Genomic DNA, 19,489 nt, shown 5'->3' with positions numbered 1-19,489 from the left:
TGACAAAAAGTCAGTGGATGTTGGAGTAAAATTTCAACGTGCTAACACGTTGCCGGTCGAAGTCAGGAATGATGGGAGATAACTACAGCCGAACTATGACGGCTCAGAGCAACTTTTGCTCAGGTTACCTCCCTCAAACATGATCGTAGTCTATTTGCTATATATGTGAATTGGGTAAGAATATATAATTTAATGGGGCTTTAACCCGTTCACTGTCCACCCCGTATGTAATACGTTGTCATTTTTGGTTTGTCGTACGCCCATAACCATATCTCGTACGTGGGATTTGTGTCGGCGAAATTTTGAAATTTTAAATGGGAGGTAAGCGTGGAAAACTGGTCCAAGCTCTAGTATAGGGTTGCTAAAAAGTAGTGATTTCCCTTGGACCGTCCGCAGAAGTTCCTATCACGTGAGGAAAACTCGGAGAAAAATCTAGACCTATAATCGTATTCAAGATGGCGGACAAAAGTCGAAGTTCAACCCACAGGCCTGTCTTCAAGCACTACAGTGCGCTAGAAGCTCTGCAAGAAGTGTTCAACGACAATGATAGTGGCGATGAAGACTTAGGAGGACTAGGTGACAGCGATTCCGACGACGATGAGACAGACAGCAACCAGCACCACCCTCTTTTGTCGGATGCTGTGGGTGATGAAGACGAAAATGACTCGAACTTCGAAATGGAAACTGAAAGTGACTCCGAGACTGAGTCTGATGCTGCCGAAGTTTCTGACCATGCTATTCCCAGCACAAGTACCGCACCCCCTCCTGTCGTGAGAGGTCGTGGTCGTGGTAGGGGGAGAGGCTCGAGTTCGCAGGGGCGGCGTGGCCGAGGAATGGGGCGTGGCCGAGGAATGGGGCGTGGTGCTCGCCAATTGGATCTGATCACTGAATGGAAAGTTGCCGACGCAGAACCACCAAATGCAGACATTGCCTTTACTGCCAATCCTGGGATAAAGTGCAATGTTGACAACTTTGGACCAGCAGGTTACATGGAGCTTTTTTTAGATGACGATCTGATCAATCATCTTGTCATCCAAACAAACCTGTACGCAGATCAGTTCCTGGAGGCCAATCCAAACCTACCTGAGTTTTCGAGGGCAAACAAATGGGAGCCTGTCGACGCTGCTGAGATGAAAAAGTTCCTGGCTCTTGTGCTGCTGATGGGAATTGTTAGGCGGCCTGCTATTGAACTGTACTGGTCCCGGAAGGTGCTGTACCGCATACCAGTCTTCAGTTCAGTCATGACAAGAAACCGGTTTCAGGTAAGTTTGTTTACTTACTGTCTCTCATTCTCTCTCCACCCTTCTTCCCTCAAATCCTCTCTCTCTCTCTCTCTCTCTCTCTCTCTCTCTCTCTCTCTCTCTCTCTCTCTCTCTCTCTCTCTCTCTCTCTCCTCTCTCTTTTCAGCATCACAAGCAGTGATGATATATATAAATATATTATGTGAGTGTGTGTGTGTGGGGGGGGGCAGGGTGTTTATGTGTGTGTGTGTGTGTGTGTGTGTGTGTGTGTGTGTGTGTGTGTGTGTGTGTGTGTGTGTGTGTGTGAGATTGTGGGTCTGATCAACTATTATCCAATTATGTTTCAGATCATCCTACAGTTCCTGCATTTTCATGACAACACAAAGATGCCACTGCCAAATGATCCGGAGTATGACCGCCTCTACAAAATTCGCCCAGTACTAGACCACCTGCACGAACGATTCCAGGAGGTGTATGAGCCACGGCACGCAATATGTGTGGATGAAAGCCTACTGCTTTGGAAAGGCAGGCTAATATTCCGCCAATACATCGTGCCAGGTTTGGCATCAAAGTGTACTTATGCTGCGAGTCTGATGGCATGGCGAGAGGAAGTGGTGGCTATTGTTACCGCTTCAAGGTGTATGCGGGCAAGGAGGACCCCGTCAACGAAGTGCAGCCTGTTCTTCAAGCTGTTGGTGCCGACAACCCAAGCATGTCGGCAAGCGAGAAGATGGTGCTGTACCTACTATCCCCACTGTTGCACAAAGGATATCACGTGTACACCGACAATTGGTACAGCAGCCTCAGGCTGTACTTGTACCTCCTGGAGAAACAGACCTTGGCATGCGGCACAGTGAGGGAGAACCGGGGCATTCCGATGGAGCTTCATGGGGTGAAGCCGGGCCCAGGCGCATCCACTGCTCTTTGTGGTGACGGCAAGATTGTGGCCACAAAGTACCACAGCACCAAGATGGTACACTTGCTGTCCACAGTGCATGGCCACACTGAGGCAGCCATTCGAGACAGAAGACGACGGGGCATCAACAAGCGCCCTGCTGTATCCACCATGTACAATGGAAACATGGGTGGTGTCGACAAGCAGGACCAGTTGATCCACCCATACGACTGCGCCCGGAAATCCATGAAGTGGACAAAGAAGCTCTTCTTCCACTTCTTCCAGGTTGCTGCAGTGAACGCCTTCATCCTCTCCAAGACAGGTGACAACTCCAGCCAAACATTCCTCAGTGTTTTGGAGTCCGTCATCTGTTCATGGCTGTGGCCAGACAACGTGCCGGCAGTTGAGGAAAACAAAATCGACGATGAAGTGAGGCTTACAGCCAGGCACTTCATGTTCTCCATTCCAGCTACACCAAGCAAGGCTAACCCACAAAAGGCCTGCAGGGTGTGCACCAAGAAGCACCAGATCAGGCGCGATGTTCGGTTCCACTGCCCATTCTGTCCCTCCAAACCTGCGTTGTGCTACCCTCAGTGCTTCATGGACTACCATACCAAGTTCATCTACTGGCAGTAGTGGGATTTTCAGGAGTTCATCCTGATGTACATATGTATATAACAGCAGGTTTTGTAGTGTTTTTATGCTCTGCTGGGTGTGTTTTCATCATCTTAGTGTGTGTGATTCTGCCTGATTTGTCCCGTCACACCTGGACTGAAGTACCCTTATTCATTTATGGATTTACCACACAGAACACTTTTGATGGCTGCAATGTGAGTACCAGATGTTTGACTTCATTTTCATTATACACTTTCACCTGTTTTTGCAGTGTTTTGTCTTGTTTTATCTGCTGCAGTGTATGTGTGTGTGTCCGAAAACTGTTTGTTTTGTGAAAAAAATGTTCATTATATCAATATTTACAAAAACATTTTTAACAAAATCCTATTATTTTGATATCACATAATAGCCAAGGGTATTATAAAAAAAACATGCCAAATATCTAAGAGATATCTCAATAAATGAATGAGCAGTGAACAGATTAGTGAACCTACCCAAAACAAGAAGAGCAAACGCTCGATCGAGTCACTTTCGCAGTTCTGAATATTATATGAGGCATCAGATGGACAGGAAGAAATTGCTATTCACAACACAATACAGATGTAAATAATTTGATGTAAAGAATAATCCTATAAAGTTTGAATCAAATCCGATGAATAGTTTCAGAGATATGATATTTCAATTTTTTTCCTTCAAGACATACCTGTGACCTTGAAAAAGGTCAAAGGTCACCAAAGCAGACGTCAAAGTGTAGAGGTCACTGGGAGTCACGTTCACATAAAATTTGAGCCCGGTCACTTTTATAGTTTCCGAGAAAAGCCCAACGTTAAGTTGTGTGTTGCCGAACAGAAAAGGCTAGTTATCTCCCTTGTTTTTCTGATAACGTTCGTAAAAGGCTACAGATGTAAATACTTTGATGTAAAGAATAATCCTACAAAGTTTCAATCACATCCGATGAACTTTGTCAAAGATATAAAATGTCTAATTTTTCCTTTGACGCTGACCTGTGACCTTGAAAAAGGTCAAAGGTCAACGAAACCATCGTTAAAGTGTAGAGGTCATTGGAGGTCACGACTAAACAAAATATGAGCCGGATCGCTTTGATAGTTTCCGAGAAAAGTCCAACGTTAAGGTGGTGTCTACGGACGGCCGGCCGGCCGGACGGCCGGCCGGCCGGACGGCCGGCCGGACAGACTAACACTGACCGATTACATAGAGTCACTTTTTCTCAAGTGACTCAAAAACTGAATTTTGGCCTGGCACACAGCAATACCAAAAGGCTATTATACTGTGGCAGTGAAGGGGTTAATAAAGAATATAAAGTTTCAAAAATAAACTTTGATTTAATTAATATACTTACCAACTCACATAGATAGCAATAACTTCATTTTGTTGCTAAGGTTTTGAAGCACTTATACATGGTAACATGGGGAGGTAACTCTTAAAACAAAACTCTATGCCATATAAGGCATGCGCCGAACATACACCGGTGACACTCATTCCGTTCTGAAACACATACCCCTTTAAACACAATATGCGGGGCAGGTTGGGAGGGAATTCAGTATGTGAGTTGGTAAGTATATTAATTAAATCAAAGTTTATTTTTGAAACTTTATATCAAATTACTTATTCTTACTCAACTCACATAGATAGCAGATTGCTAATTTATGTGGTGGGAAAATATTCACAGTCAATATCTTGTACTTGTCCTGCAGCGACTACAGCTGGCAGACCATGTGTACTATAATAGCGGGTACTTAAAATATCCTGCAGATAGAAACTCATGACTACGTCCTTGGACGTCCAATAAGCTGCATTCATACTTCTGCAAGTCTTCCAGACTTGAGTACAGCTAAAGAAGAGGCCCACACTCTGACTTCTTGAGTCCGTGCTGCCTGAAGAGGGAGGGCTGACTGCCCCCCCCCCTCCCCTTTTTCTTGCTACCACTTGTAAGCATGCCTAATCAATGTGGCAGTCCATCTAGCTAAGGTTGACTTCATCAAGTCATTGCCTCTACCAGTGTTGATGGATATGAACAAGAGCCTTTGTTTTGGTGATCTAAACGGATCAGTGCGAGTCAGAAAAGTTTTCAAAACTCGAAATGTTCAATTGGTTAAATATGGTTCTGGCGGAGCCAAAATATTGCTAAGTGGTTTGAATTGCGTTATCGGAGCTGGTTTCTCCTGTTTCTGCTTATTTGCCAGAAATTTTGAACGAAACCTAAGCGCCATGGATCAGTCTTTCTCCAAAGAGATGTCTATAGCAAAACCAGACAGAAAATGCACTTACTCCCACTTCTCTCAGAAGCTAGTAGAGTAAGCATGGCCGCTTTCCGTGTTAGATTAGCAAGGCTAGTTTTATAACGGATCAAAGAATCCGATCTCAAATGCTCCAAAACTAGCAGCAAATCCCAAACCAGTCGGGACTGGAGATTAGTTTTCAGCCAACCGAAGGGAGGTTTCCTTAATCACGCTGGCGATAAAGCCCCCAATTGAAATATTGCGACCTATCTGTTTCAGTGTAACTGATATCGCGTATCGTCTTACTTCAAAGACATGGGAGAAAAATTCGAAAAGGTGGTTCGCCACCTGCATTGAACGGAGAGAAGTGGAGTTTTTTCCGTCAACATTACGCCATTTGGTCCAAGCCAGTCAATGTGACACGTAAAACGAAGAAGTTGAACCCCTATGGGATCTCTGGACCAAATCCAGAGTTGAGGCAGAAGCCCCTGAGCGTCTCAATGATTCCCATACAGTAGCCACCCGTGTGGCTCGAGTGTAAAAAAACGGTGCCCTCTTGCCAGCCTTATAAGGTCTGGAAACCAAGATTGAATGGGCCCATACGGTGCGACCGGCAGGCCGCTCAAAGTAAAATCGAGAGTATTGATCTTCCATGCTTCGGGGTCCGAGAACGGGGAGACGAACATCAGCAGAAGGCGATAGTACCGAGTGGCAAATAATTCTATCAGCGGCTTCTCCAAATTCGCCCGAAGGCGTAGAAGCGCGTGGTGAGATAGAGTCCATTCTGTGTGGACATTCTTGGCCGACCGACTTAGAGAGTCGGCCAAGTCATAGAGGCTCCCAGGAAGGTACTTCGCTGCTAATAAGATCTCGTGGTGGTAACACCACATCAGAATCTCGCATGCTCGATGTGGCAGTGATAGGGAGCGAGAGGCCCCCCTGCTTGTAGAGATAAAACGCCACTGTGGTGTTGTCTGATTGAATCAACACATGTTCTCCCCTGACAAGGCAGACCTGTTTACCCCCATAAGTGTTTTGGAGTAATGCTCAGCCCCAAAAATAGTAATCCTGGCACAAAAATAGTAATCATCCAGCATTCGTCGCCAATTACAACGCACATGACAACTGTGTCTGCGAAACGCAATCATGCACATATATCCATCATTCACAAACAAAACACATCAGTCAGTTTTTGTAGTCATCATAATTTCAAAGAAGATCACATCAAAAGCACATGCATCACTGATTCTTTTGCTCGTAGTAGGCCTTTTTCAGTGTGTCAAGCGCTTCTCTACTGTACTTGCGCTTGCCGAATGAGTGAGGGCGAGACTTCACCACTAGCGAATAAGGCTCTCCAGCGTCTCATCAGACAGACATGATCTCTGGTCAGTGCTGTGCTTTTTCACCCCATTTTGCCATTGAAAAAAACAATGCCAAACATGTGAATTGATTTTTTTTACATTTTTTTTATTTATGAAAATCGTAGTCTTGACACGGATAGCGGAATGGCGTATTTTTTGCAGAAAATCGTAATAAATTACGCCAAAATCGTAAGGGTAAACAGGTCTGACAAGGAGAAAGAATTCCACAAGAGACAGAAAAACTGCTTCGCTGGTGGAGGGAGAACCAATGGGAACACCTTGCGTGAGCAATGGCGTGAGAATCCATTGTTTGGTCGTGTCTGTGAACCAGTCGAGAAAAGACACTAACATGTTCCAGCCCTTTGTTGGTTTGCTTAACGCCCAGCCGACCACGAAGGGCCATATCAGGGCGGTGCTGCTTTAGACATTTAACGTGTTCCAGCCCTGCAATTCCAGTTTCCACCTGGAGTTCAGGGCTTCTAGGAAGGGCCGCTTGTACAGTCTCCTCAAAGGGATCAAAACGGCCATGGATTCCATTTGACTTAAAATCGAAGTCAGAGCCCTGACTGAGGCTCTGAATTAAATAAAATGTAGCCACTTCCGATCTGTTTTGTGTATCAAAATGTGGAAGTAAACATCTGTTTAATCTATGGAAGTGACCCAATCGGAAAGCCCCCAGTGCCTCCCTCAATGAAGTGGGAGTCCTAATCCCCACCAGCCTCTGTGTCAAAACACAAAGGAGGGGAGAAGAGGGATGCGGCGCACTAAAACTCCAGTTGATATAACTGCCAAAAGTACGAGTGAAAGAGTGCTTTTGTCTGCCCCCCAACCCCCACTGCTAACGTGCCCCGAGGGGGGAGAGGGGTGGTATTGGGCACAGCGCCCTGCCGAGAAGGAGAGCGCATGAAGATAAAAAGCCAAAGCCGAGACAGGCCAGCCTAGCGCTTTTCTTTTGATAACAAGACAAAGCCGAGGCCTGCCGTGCGCTTTCCTTTTGCTGTGAGCTTCTCTTTGTTAGAGAAGAGTCCGCGTGCAAAGAAGAGAATTCAAAAAGAGAACCTTCTAGCAAGTAAGAGATTAAAGTCTCACCAACAGAACCATACTGTCGGCCGAGGCCTTCTCCCAGGAGAACAGCAAAGCTACATCCTTTGTATATGCGTCCCGACAGAACACAAAGGTATCCAGTGAGGACGTAACCCCACAAGGGAGAGAACGAATCAAAGTCTTGGTCAAAGACGATAATTATAAAGAAGTGTGGCCACAATCTTCCACAGCCAGGAGATCCTTGTTCTTGCAAACAGACAGTTTCTCCTTGCTATAAACATCCGGATGGATGTTCGTCAAGTCCGGTGTAACCGAGAGCGGTTCCGTAGTTAGAACAAAAGAATAAACTAAGTTCTTAGGCTTGGTGTTAACCGAGGCCTACAGATAGCGCTCAGCGAGTGATGCACTACTTGCGCGGGTGACGCAAGCTAAAGCAATGCCGCAGCAGGTGCTTCGCCGAGCGCTGCCCACAAAGGAAGTGGTGGCAGAGGAGAATCATTTGAGAAAACTTCCACAAGTTCAAATGCCACCGAGGGAGGATCTAAGAACTTAAAGTTCGAAGATTTTCCTGAGAAGGCTCAAATCAGCTGAATGTGACGCAAGCCACGGCAAAGCCGAAGCAGGAGCTTCCCCATGTGATGCCAGCAAAGGCAGAGGTGGGGCAAAAACATCGTTTGAGAAAACTTTTACAAGTTGAAAAGCCACCGAAGGAGACTCTAAAAACTTAAGTTCGCAGATTGTTCCTGAGAAGGAGCAAAAACAGCCAAAGCTGATGGTGGAGCAACGGCAGATGACGATGCTACTGCTACCCCTTCAGGGAAATAGTGCGTAGTAACCTCTGCTGCTAGTGCCAACAAAGATGGCAGCTTAGCCGAAAGTCGAAAAGAGGCATCCCCATCTGCCTCAGAAGCTTGTCTTCCATATCCTCATCATCCTGTTCAGTAGTATCCCAACGATCATCGAAGGGATGAGAACCGGAAACCAATCCCGCCGAGGCAACATCTGCCGAAACCGGAAAAGGTTGGGAAAAAATTCCCGGAAGCCGGAACTCCGTGAACAGATCCCCCATCCACCTGCCTCATGCCAGCTGAAAGACTGGAAGAGGAAGTGGATGCAGCCTGTGTAACAGCAGCGGAAACCGCAGTAGCGGAACCGGAAGCCGAAGGCTGATGAGTGCCAACTACCAACATAGACGTGTTAGCGGCAGAAGGCAATACCATCCTGCCACCGGAAGCCGCAGCCGCAGAAGCGGAAGCGGAACCAGCAGTGGATTGGTAAGCATCAGCACCAACCGGACCCATAGAATGGCAACCGGAACATCCTGTTGTCCTACAACCGGAAGTAGCGGACACATGCTCTTCACACCCCAACCCGTACCCCGGTAGGGCATAAGGCTGACGTGAGGAATGAACCTTATGGCTGGTATTCACTTCCGCTAAAGCGGAAACCGTTGCCGCAGGTTTGCGTACTTCGCCAAGAACACCTCCTGCCGACGCGTAAGCGCCGAGAGGAGCAGGAGGTGCTGATGTCTGAAAATCAGACAAAATTTGTCGAAAGGAACCCCTGACGACAAGTCCAACACCACTGTTGGATCTGCAACAACGTCGGCAGACGTAATGGTTGCAGAGGGCTCTGAACGAACACGCGCAAGAGCGCAAAAACACCACCCGCGACGCTAAAGCGCCGAGAGGACTGGGCGGTGCTGATGTCTGACAGGCAGACAAAAGTTCGTTGGAAGGTAAACTTGACGCCGAACTAAACACATCTGTCGGCTCTACAACGTCAGTAGACGTAAAGGTTGCAGAAGATTCTGAACGAACCTGCGAGCGACAGTGCGTTACCTACTCCTGAAGGGAGCAGCAGAGAAGCCTAACTTGCTATTTGTTTACAATCAGCAGTTAACATTCCCTGAACCTCAGAATAACGATGACAAAAAGTCAAGAGGATCCTCTTGCTTAACTTCATTATGGTTGTAACACCTGTGGTTATTAACCGAAGCCAAAAAGTCAACTGAGGGAGAAGCGTTATCTATCAACAATAGAATAGAATGCTGCATATCAGGGTAAATTCCCAAGCTAAAGATGGCTTCTCGCTAAGGAAACTTTAGAACTTTGAGAGTTATAAGTAGTAGAAGAAGTTCGTGGTATAGCGCCAGCTTTAACCGTTTTGCCCAATTGAGAACCAGATGAGCGAGTCTGCTTGGCAGAGCTCTTAGTTTCTCTTTATGCCTAGGATGTCGGCCATTTTGAAAGTCAAACATGGTGGACAAAAGTACAAAAGACAAGTGGCAAAACCTTCAAAAACGCTAAGAAATCTTCTCGTTATACAAAAAAGAAACGCTCTCACAAATTCCCGAAGAAGTAAAGAAGGACGTTGATATGTTACCAAGATTCGATGGCCTTCCCTGAGAGATAGGCCGATGGCTTAAAAAAAGCCTGAGCACTTCAAAACACGTCATGCAACACACGTTGAAGGAAAAGGAATGAGTGTCACCGGTGTATGTTTGGCGCATGCGCAGGACACCGGTAGGGGACGTAACTACCATGGACCATGCCTTATATGGCATAGTTTTGTTTTAAGAGTTACCTCCCCATGTTACCATGTATGAGTGCTTCAATACCTTAGCAACAAAATGAAGTTATTGCTATCTATGTGAGTTGAGTAAGAATATGTAATTTAAATTAATCGAAAATTTTTAATTAAATTTTGATTTAATATAATATACTTACCCAATTCTTATGAATGCATTGACTTTAGTCCCACATGCTAGATGTCGAAAAAACCTCTCAAATTACCTGCCCTTAGTAGGGTGGTAACCAAGCTAAAAGCGACGCCATAGCCGTTGCTATGGCCTGACCTTGCTCGGTTACCCATAACACCCTGCGCACCACGTGAGCGCCCGCATCCGTAATAATCATTCGAGACTATTAATCAAACAAACACCCCAAGGACATAATCCAGCGGGGATGGATGGGAGGGTATTAACTATAAGAATTGGGTAAGTATATTATATTAAATCAAAATTTAATTAAAAATTTTCGATTTAATCACATATTCTTACTCCAATTCTTATGAATGCAGATTCCTCCTAAAGGTGGAGGGAACGTACTTATGTCCTTGTAAGAACCTGCCCTGCAGCAACTAAAACCAGCAATGAACTGGAGCCATCTAGCCGCGTGCAGGAGATATCCCGAAGATAGAAACCGATGAACACATCATCTGATCTCCAGTAAGCCGTTTGCAAAGCTTCGCCTAGGCGACCAGAACGCAACACGGCAATAAAAGAAGCACAAAATCTGTACCCGAGCTGTTGGCAAACCTCGCATAGGCGAGAGGAACACCACCAGCCAGAGAAGAACACCAGACTCTGGACTCCCGAACGCCTGAAAAGGAATAGAGGGAGGACTGAACGCCCCCCCCCCCCCCCCCTGTTCAAAACGCACCACTCATAGGACTGTCCTATGAATGTAGCAGAGCCCCTAGAGAGAGACAAATAAAAGATGTCTCTTTCGCTCCATTGTAAAGAAATAAGAACCTGAGCTAAAGCTCGTGGTTCCAAAAGACAGTAACGTCAAAAAAGGGATTAAAAAAAAAAAAAAGTCTAACCAGACAGTTAGAAAATCCGAATCTCCCGGAGCGAGAATCCTCCCAAGAGGAGGGAATCAAACACCAGAGGATATTGACCAGGTTTCTGAAACCCCAAAACCTGGCCAAACACCGTGAACAAACGGAACCAAAAGCCCTAAGGCTACATCCTCTGGCAAACCCCAAAAACGCCTGCGCCTCACTGCCCTATAGGGCTGAGGCCCAGAGTAAGTAGAACAAAGTCCCACGCGCTAAACAAGGGGGAGCCTCTAAACCTCGTAAAACAAGGTCCTTTGATCATGCCCACAAGAACGCCATGAGCAACAGAAGAGAGGCCTATTTGTTTCAAAACAGCTGAGATAGCCGAGACGCCGGAACCTCAAAGACGAGGCCCAGCTGCCCACAGCCAAAAACTGAAACAGAGGTGAAAAACCACCTGGCTTGAGAGAAGGGCGCTAAGGAGTTGCACCCCCGCTCTAAATCCCCAATTGGCCAAGGAGGCCAAAAAAGGAGCATACACAGATAAAGTGGAGGAAATATATGCTTCGTGCCCAAAGACCAGAGTCAGCACCCATGATTTAAAACACAAACAGCACGCCTCCAAACCCGTAAGCAGATGGGCCAACCCCTGTGCAAGCCCTGAGAGGACCTGTTGAGCGAGTCGGCCAGATCGCAGAGCTGGCCGGGGAGATATTCCCCTGAGAAAATGATTTAGTGTGAAAACCCAATCAGAATCCCTTATACTCTGTCTGACAGGGAGTGAGAACTTGCTCACCCCAGCTAGTTCACATAAGAAGCAACAGAAGAATTGCCCGAATGCAACAGGACATGCCTGTAAATAGCCAAAAAGGAAAGGCTAGTAGACTAAGAGCTACTGCTCCTAACCTCAGGCAAAAGAGAAGCCCAAGGATTAGCGTCTACATCACAGCCTCAAGACTGCAATTGCCAGTGCAGGCCCCATCTAGACGAAAACGCATCCATAAAGCGGTCTAAGTCCAGGGGGAAACAAAGCTAGGGAAAAAAGTCCCCTGAGCGATCCAAAAGGATTCCAGCCACCTTCCCGCGTGGAGGAACCCACTCTGGAGGAGGACCCTCATGTCCCAGACCTGTGAGGCCGAACCCCCCAAAAAACTTGAGGAAAGACTAGAGGGCCAGCATAGCTATCGATACCGTCCGACCGAAGATCGGGTCTAAAGACCCCGCAGAGGCCTGCTCTCGTGCCAGTCTGGCAGTGAAAAGAGCTTAAAGCCTCCCTATTCTCTCTTGTGTGAAGAATAAACCTTCCAAGAGACAAAGTCGAACAGCATGCCCAGGTAAAAAACCTGGGATAAGGACAGCTCGGAATTTTGCCTGGTTACTGAGAGCACCAGGCAAAAAGCCTGGTTCCACACCAAAAGAAAGTGCAGCTGACAAACTGATTGACCTTGAAAAAGCTCAACCAGCCCCCGAGATAGTCCAGAGACCAACACCCCCAGAAACCGAGCCCTTTCCTGTGTGCAGAAAACGCAGAAGGAAAGCTCATGTGAGAGCACCGAGGAAAATCTCAGCCAAAGCTGAAAGCTCTAGCCCATGCCGACCCACCTCCCGCAGAGAGGGAGGAGACACTGAACCAAAACACCCCTTTGTAACCGGGAGCGCATAAATGCGCTGCCAGAGGTCCAAGAAGGAAGGGAAAGATTCCAGCTATTGAGTAGGTTTTAACAACCCCCGAAAAAGCCTGACCCTTGCTTCCTGCAACCAGCATGAAATCAAACCCCTTGTAAAGGAAGGAGATCACACCAAGCAAAAACAGTGTGGGCCTAAAACGTCGCCGAGAAACTTCTCCGCTCAGTGACGACCCTAGCCCAAGCTGCCAGCAGCCTGGCTAAAGCCTTATCCAAGGCATCCTCCCTAACCCAAAAGGGCGTTCAGGGAGGATAAGATTGCCTATAAGAAAGCACAGAAGAGAGTCTCAACCAAAGCAGAAAACTCCAAACCATGCCATCCTAGCTCCTCCAGAGAGGAGAGGGAGGAGTAACATTATGAAAACTCCATGTTCCCTGTGGTCTGTAAGCGAAGCTAGAAACTAGCCCCTGGCAATAAAAAAGTCCGGATCAGACCCTGAGCCTGAAAAAATTCCCTGCTATCTTCTTCCGCACTAAAAGTGAGGACGAAGCAGCCTGAAACCCCGAAGCCAGCAGACCCCTGCGTATGAAGCAGCGGGAAAGGTGTAGGCTGAAGACCACTATCCTAAGGTGCGGATCAAGCCAAAAAGTGTGGCATGTGGTAGGCAATCACCGCAGACTCAGCAAATGAAACAAATTGCGAGAAAGCCTGTGAAAACCCAAAGCCATCCCGGAAGAGGAAGGAAGAGAGACACCCCCAACCTATCCGGGACAAAGTAAACTGCAACAGCAGCCGCTCTATGTATGGGAAGCCTACAACCAGTAGGCAACCCTATACACTCCCCCTCCTCAAACAAGGAGTCCGAACCTAACCACCAGTTGTGTAAAACACAAAAGGAGGGGAGACAGGGGAGGTCGCGCACTAAATACTCCTGCCGATAACACCGCCAAGAGTGTGAAAGAAAAGCGTGATCAGTCTCTGACTGCCAACCCAAAACCGCCCACCTGAACAAGAGGTGGGGGAAAGAGGGGCTGGTAACTGGCACAGATCTCTGCCGAGAAGGAGAGAGAGTGGAGAAACAAGACAAAGCCGGGCCCGGCGCGTCTTACCCCACCCGCTGTGCTAGAGAAGCATCCCAGTGCTAAGAACCAGACTACAGTCGAACCCACTTAAAACGAACACGCTAGTTACGAATTTTGACTTATAACGAATTAGTTTTAAGTTCCCAACTGAATACCTCTTTCTTCATGCTTAAAAAAAATGCTTAAAACGAATTCTTTATAACGAATTTACGCTTATAACGAGCACTTTTTGGATTCCCAAGCATGCATAATGTCTGTAATTTACTCACGCTTATGACGAAATCTTTAAACTCGTCCCGAGATCGACATATCATGGGAATTTGAGAAGTTTTAATTCACGTGTGTCAAAGTCTTCCCTTGCGTCGACTGCTTGAACCATTGCTCAACCGATCACTGAATAAAGTTAAACTGATTACACTGTACTCACAAAACAATTTCAAATTTAGAATCAAAGTGATTGATAGCTCAGACACTGAACATGAATGACTGACTGACGTTTATTTCCTTCGCGAATACCAAAAACGAAACATCGACGCCAAAAAATATAGATGCCAGAGTGGTTTCCCTTGGACAAGGGAAACCACACTCTCAACGTTTGCGTTCGCCGGTTCGCGATAGTTTATCAGTCGGTCAGTGCTTTCGATTTGGATTTGAACATCATGTTGCAACAAAAAAACAAAAAACTAAATTGGCCAAGGTTTGCTACCCGTCGCCAAGGTAAGTGATTCCGGACAAATGATAGGAACACCGCGAATGTGGACAGTGTCAGTGTGTGCGCGTGTGTGTGACCAAAAACGTAACAACTGGATGAAACATCTGTGTGCTCACTCTCACTCAAACTCAACAATCATCACTCAACATGAGACACACATGAACATGTACCTGAATATGTCACTTTATTGTCTAAACGTGAAGCAGCATGAAAGTTGCGAAAGAAACAAATTGAAACACCATAAAATGTACAAGACTTAAAAAAAAAAATAAATAAATAAAAAATCGATCAATTTTCTTAATACGAATTTTGGTTAAGACGAACTTTTTTTCCGATCCCCAGTGATTCGTCTTAAGCGAGTTCGACTGTACCTGGTTTGAACCACAACTCACCCCAAGTGGGGAGGGGGGTGGTCCAGCATAGCCGTAACCCCTAGAGGGGGTAAGGACTGAGACAGAGAAACGGCCGTAAACGGCCGATCCTCACTCGTCCACCTGCCGAAGTCAAGTAGCCCTATCACTCACCCACCCCTAGGAGGGGGGGGGGGGTGGGGTGACCTATGCTGGCTAAGGACAATGACCACCGGCCAGGCGATACTATAGCCGAGTCCCCACAGACCATTGTGAATACAAAGAATGGGAGACTGGAGAGAAAGAGTATGTTCTGTCTCCGCCTGTCACAGGTAGACAGCCGGCACAGCCCGTGCAGAGAACAAAACGGAGCAAAGCTTATTGTTCCCTGACCACTGTGCGAGACACCCTGCCGAGAACAAAAGAGAGTGAAGCTCATTGTTTCGCGACCGCTACCCGCGACAAGCGCAGGCAGCTAACACAGCCACCTGTCCCAAATGGAGCCAATAAGGGGTATGTAACGTAGCCTGGAAAGCCGTACATAGCACCCCCGCTGTGAAGAAAGGCCTGAGCCACGCCATGCCCCAGATGGGGAGGGGGATGGCTCGCCACAGCAGAAAGAGCGACGGAGAGAGACGAACCGAGCAACGGCCGACCCCCCTCCGTCCACCTGCCGTAGTCCTATAGCCCACCGCCCACCCACCCCGATAGGGGAGGAGAACGATTGTCGGGCCAGGACAATAGAGGCACAGACTGTGAAGACAGTCCAACAGCGCCCACCCCGTCCAACCCAGAGGGAGGGAAAGGGTAGAACGCTACTCCAGCCCCCACCCAATCCTGCCCGGTGGGCGGGAAAGAGTGAGCCACTGATACCCCCCCCCACCCTGCCCCAAATGGAGCAGAGAAGGGGTATGTAACGTAGCCTGGAAAGCCGCCACCCGAACGCGCCCGGGGGGCGGGAAAGGGTGGGAAGCTAACACGGCCCCCTGCCCGCAAAGGGCAGAGTGGGACAAGCCCAGGCCGTGACTTACCGTGCCCCCCCACTCCCCCTTCCTCACGGTAAGGGGGCTGCATGACCGACCCAGCAGTGCTGTTTTTAAAGCAAGCCGAGCGGCCAAAGCAGGCGGGGAGCTGGCCCCCTCTCCCAAAGGAGAGAGTGCTCGCGAACAACCCAGTCTACCAGTGGCAGAAAGGACTGAACCGAACTGGCCGTTTGCACCAGGCGACGGTGCGACGCAGGAGCACCCCCCCTATCCCCCCCCATTGGCTAGGCTGCGTAACACACTGTGAAGTACCGGCGGTAATCAGAGTGGTTAGACGCAGGCAGGGAGCAGGCCCCCCCTCCTAAAAGGAAGGGGTGCTCGAGAACAGCCCAGAGCCACCAGAGGCAAAAAACGGGCTGAACCGAACAGGCCATTTGCACTTGACCACAGTGCGAAGCTGACGAACGGGAGGGAGGGAACCGCCGATCGCGCCTGAAACAGCTGAGAATACAGACCAAAACATCGTTAAGTCCCCCCAAAAGGAGGACATTGACTGATTCCTCTTACTCAGAGAAAGGGGAAAGAATAGCCACACGGCCACCCCCCCCCCCCCCCCCCATCAGTCGCACCGACGACGATCCAACAAAAAGTCTATAAGGAGCCTAAAGGCTGATTAACCCCAACAGGGGAAGCGAGCTGTGAAAGAACTGAACCCGCCCTCGGAGGGATAGGAACATAAAAAGAAGTGCTGTTTGACGGATCTACGACCCGCATAATAGGCAAATCAAAGTTCTTAGGCTACTCTTAGGTATAGTTTTCTAAACCAGGCTAAGAGCCTTGTCACCTTCCAGTCTCGCGCCAAGTTTAGCTTTGTTGTCGGCCATTTTAAGACCGGCGAAAAACAGTTACCCAGAACAAAAAACTTCTGCGTGCGTGTTCAACACAAAGCTATCAACATTTATACCAAACATAAACAGGAAAGATCTCACCAAAAGGTAGACGGACAGGTAGACCCCCAAGAACCGGCTAGTCTCAAGGACGAGCAGGCATGTGAAGGCCAAAAGTGAGAGCGAAATTCGGACACGTCCACCGTGTGTTGTCGAAAGTCGAGAATGATTATTACGGATGCGGGCGCTCACGTGGTGCGCAGGGTGTTATGGGTAACCGAGCAAGGTCAGGCCATAGCAACGGCTATGGCGTCGCTTTTAGCTTGGTTACCACCCTACTAAGGGCAGGTAATTTGAGAGGTTTTTTCGACATCTAGCATGTGGGACTAAAGTCAATGCATTCATAAGAATTGGAGTAAGAATATGTGATTAAATTTGTCTTATCTTGTCTTGTCTTGTCTTGTCTCTATCTCCCTTTCTGCCACACACATGCCGCAATAACAACAATATTGTATTAACAACTGACTTGCAAAGCTGCTGACTTCTGAGACAGGGATGGTGAAGCCCAGCTCCTTGCCGTGAGACCTCTGGAACTCCACTCCCCCTGCATGCTGACTCAGCAGAGACGTCACTGACTCTATGTTACAGCTAGGCTCCACCACCATGCTGGGATAGACATACATGTACAGAAAGTAAGGATCACAGAAAAAGTTAAACTCAACTACAGTATACTAGTAATGTATATAGCTTGCAAAGAAAGTTCTAAAAATTATCACATGCAACATTTCTGCAAAATCGTCTCAAAATAAATCTGCTCATTAAAGGAAATGCAATTATTTACATTTATTTGCTTTCTGGTTCGAGATTTATTGTGCAAATATATTTACAGGATATGTACACAGATGTTTTCTTGGCGCCAGAAAAACTCAAAAATAAACAGACAGGAAAATAATATCTTAAACAACAAGAAAACCAAATGCTTATGAGTTGTTCTTTGCTACTGGTGACAAGTGGGGGTGAGCTCATTCGGATGCATGTTTCAATACAGTCTAGAGGAGAAACTGGCCACAAAGCACCCACAACATGACAGAGAGATAGTAAAATCACCACAATCAAAGAAAATACCACGATCATTCAATAAATATGGTAATATCAAAATTTACTGTGAAAATGCCAGCAAAGATGGCGACCCAAAACGGGAACACACACTAGGAGCGTTTTTGCCGACTTGCATCACGTTCTGTATTTTTGGTAAAAACCGTGTTTGTGCTGTTTTTGTTCAAATAGTATCTAACAAAACTGATGCATTTTTAGAAATGTTGCCATTTATTGTTGTTTTTGTGAAATGCGAGTGTGTTCCGAGGCGTAACCTGCATACGACTGATGTCACACTAAGGGTACCTCACTTCGATCAGCGTATCACTCCAAATGAGCTTCAAAGTAGAAAAGCAGATACACTACCAAAACACTGCATACAAAATATATAAGACTGAGCCAGAATCAATGAAATTTACTTCTTGTATAAAATATTGCAATCAAATTTGTTCACGCCGTCACACATGGAACGCAGGTTACCCTCAACTTTCGATTCAAAGTAACTCCACTCACACTGAATAACCATCGGAACGCAGATAACGAACTGATTCGGACACATTGATGCTATTTTACACACAAATTTCAACTGTGTTGCTATGCGATTAACAGCCACAAACAAACAAATGTGCGCCGTCACATCGCCACGGAGGGAGGAACGCAGGTTACCAAGAGATTGTTTTCGATACCCGTCTGATAAAAATCATCGTTTTTCACGAGTGAAGGCTCTTTGGCAGATCTGGTGAGTTGCAAACTGTCTATGAATGTTTCATTTAATGTCAAATGCATACATTCTTGTCGATATCGTTGCCTTTGGGCTCATAAATAAAGTCAATCGTCGTGTTGTCCCAAAGTGACTTCTGTCGGCATAGAACTTACTGTGCTTCGATCATTGACTGAGAAGAATCTTCCAATGACACTAGTTCATTTCACTACGCGACTGCAGATCTGCAAGGAAACTTATGGCAGGGGAAATAAGCTTAACTGAAGATGAATAAGCGGAGTAACTGTTCTTCAACGGATTGCTTTCACTGATCTAAATATTTAGATCAGTGATTTCTCTGTTTGTCGTCTGCTAGTCTGCTAGTAAGTAGTCTTCGGTCGTGTGGAAGTCACATCTATTTCGACTGTGTGCATCGATCCGTGTAGTGAAATGTTGATCTTTGATGATTTGGCAACATAACTTCACTAAATGTGCTTCGAGTGTATCGCCCGGTAATCATTTGAAAACGTCTTTTAACAAGACCAAGTTTCAACAGCCCAGACGGGGAGGATCCTTGATGGCTCACAGGGTATATAATGTTTTCCACCGTTTTTTAAAGAATCCTTTCAAATTTGCTATTCCAAAAGTACCCTATGACACGACTCGAGTGGCAAAGAACATTCTCTGCAATTCCTGTCTCAGTCGGTGCAGCCGTTTCAGATCCTATCGTCATCATACAAACACACACACAGACACACAGGAACCAGCTTTAAAAGTTAGATTATGTAAGAACCATGTGAACCAGTAATTTTTTCTTTTGAAAATCAGATACTACAGTATTCCTGCTTTATGAAAAGCTATATTCTAAAAACAAAACTAGAGATTTGAATTTTGACCAGTTTTCTCCCTTTCTGTCACCAGTACAGAAGAACAACTCAAATACGACTCTCCTTCGTCATGTCCATTAGTGTTTTGTAGGTCTTAAAAAGAGGATTCCACTACCTATGACCAGAATCATAATAATTACTATTGTAATTCAATCAAGTTTGCGTTTTAATGAAACAGATCCTGTGATTGGTCAAAATGCCCCAACT

The 19,489-nt window shown here is 46.7% G+C and overlaps 2 protein-coding genes across 5 annotated transcripts in view; one reads left to right on the top strand and one right to left on the bottom strand.

Annotated features, from left to right (window-relative positions):
- The window catches only part of LOC138955294 (cholesterol transporter ABCA5-like), a 113,111-nt gene that overhangs the window by 55,758 nt on the left and 37,864 nt on the right, over positions 1–19,489 (bottom strand). For all 4 annotated transcript variants that reach the window (XR_011452181.1, XR_011452184.1, XM_070326927.1 and 1 more), the window contains exon 16: positions 17,127–17,266. Coding sequence is in view for 2 of the 4 variants with exons in the window: in XM_070326927.1 (XP_070183028.1) it covers positions 17,127–17,266 (140 nt within the window). In the remaining 2 variants the exon portion in view is untranslated. The remainder of the gene's footprint in view (positions 1–17,126; positions 17,267–19,489) is intronic.
- LOC138955494 (piggyBac transposable element-derived protein 4-like) lies at positions 1,090–3,189 on the top strand. The gene is made up of 2 exons (XM_070327091.1): positions 1,090–1,262; positions 1,589–3,189. Exon 2 carries the CDS (start codon positions 1,840–1,842, stop codon positions 2,770–2,772), a length of 933 nt encoding a protein of 310 aa, XP_070183192.1. The 5' UTR covers positions 1,090–1,262; positions 1,589–1,839; the 3' UTR covers positions 2,773–3,189.

The sequence above is a fragment of the Littorina saxatilis genome, linkage group LG2, assembly GCF_037325665.1.
Source record: "Littorina saxatilis isolate snail1 linkage group LG2, US_GU_Lsax_2.0, whole genome shotgun sequence".
Taxonomy (NCBI): domain Eukaryota; kingdom Metazoa; phylum Mollusca; class Gastropoda; order Littorinimorpha; family Littorinidae; genus Littorina; species Littorina saxatilis.
Note: the sequence above shows the minus strand (reverse complement) of the source record. Positions and strands in the feature narration are given on the sequence as shown.

What these genes read in the sequence shown, in the direction of transcription:
- LOC138955494 (XM_070327091.1), top strand. Translation starts at nt 1,840, where the DNA reads ATGGCGAGAGGAAGTGGTGGCTATTGTTACCGCTTCAAGGTGTATGCG.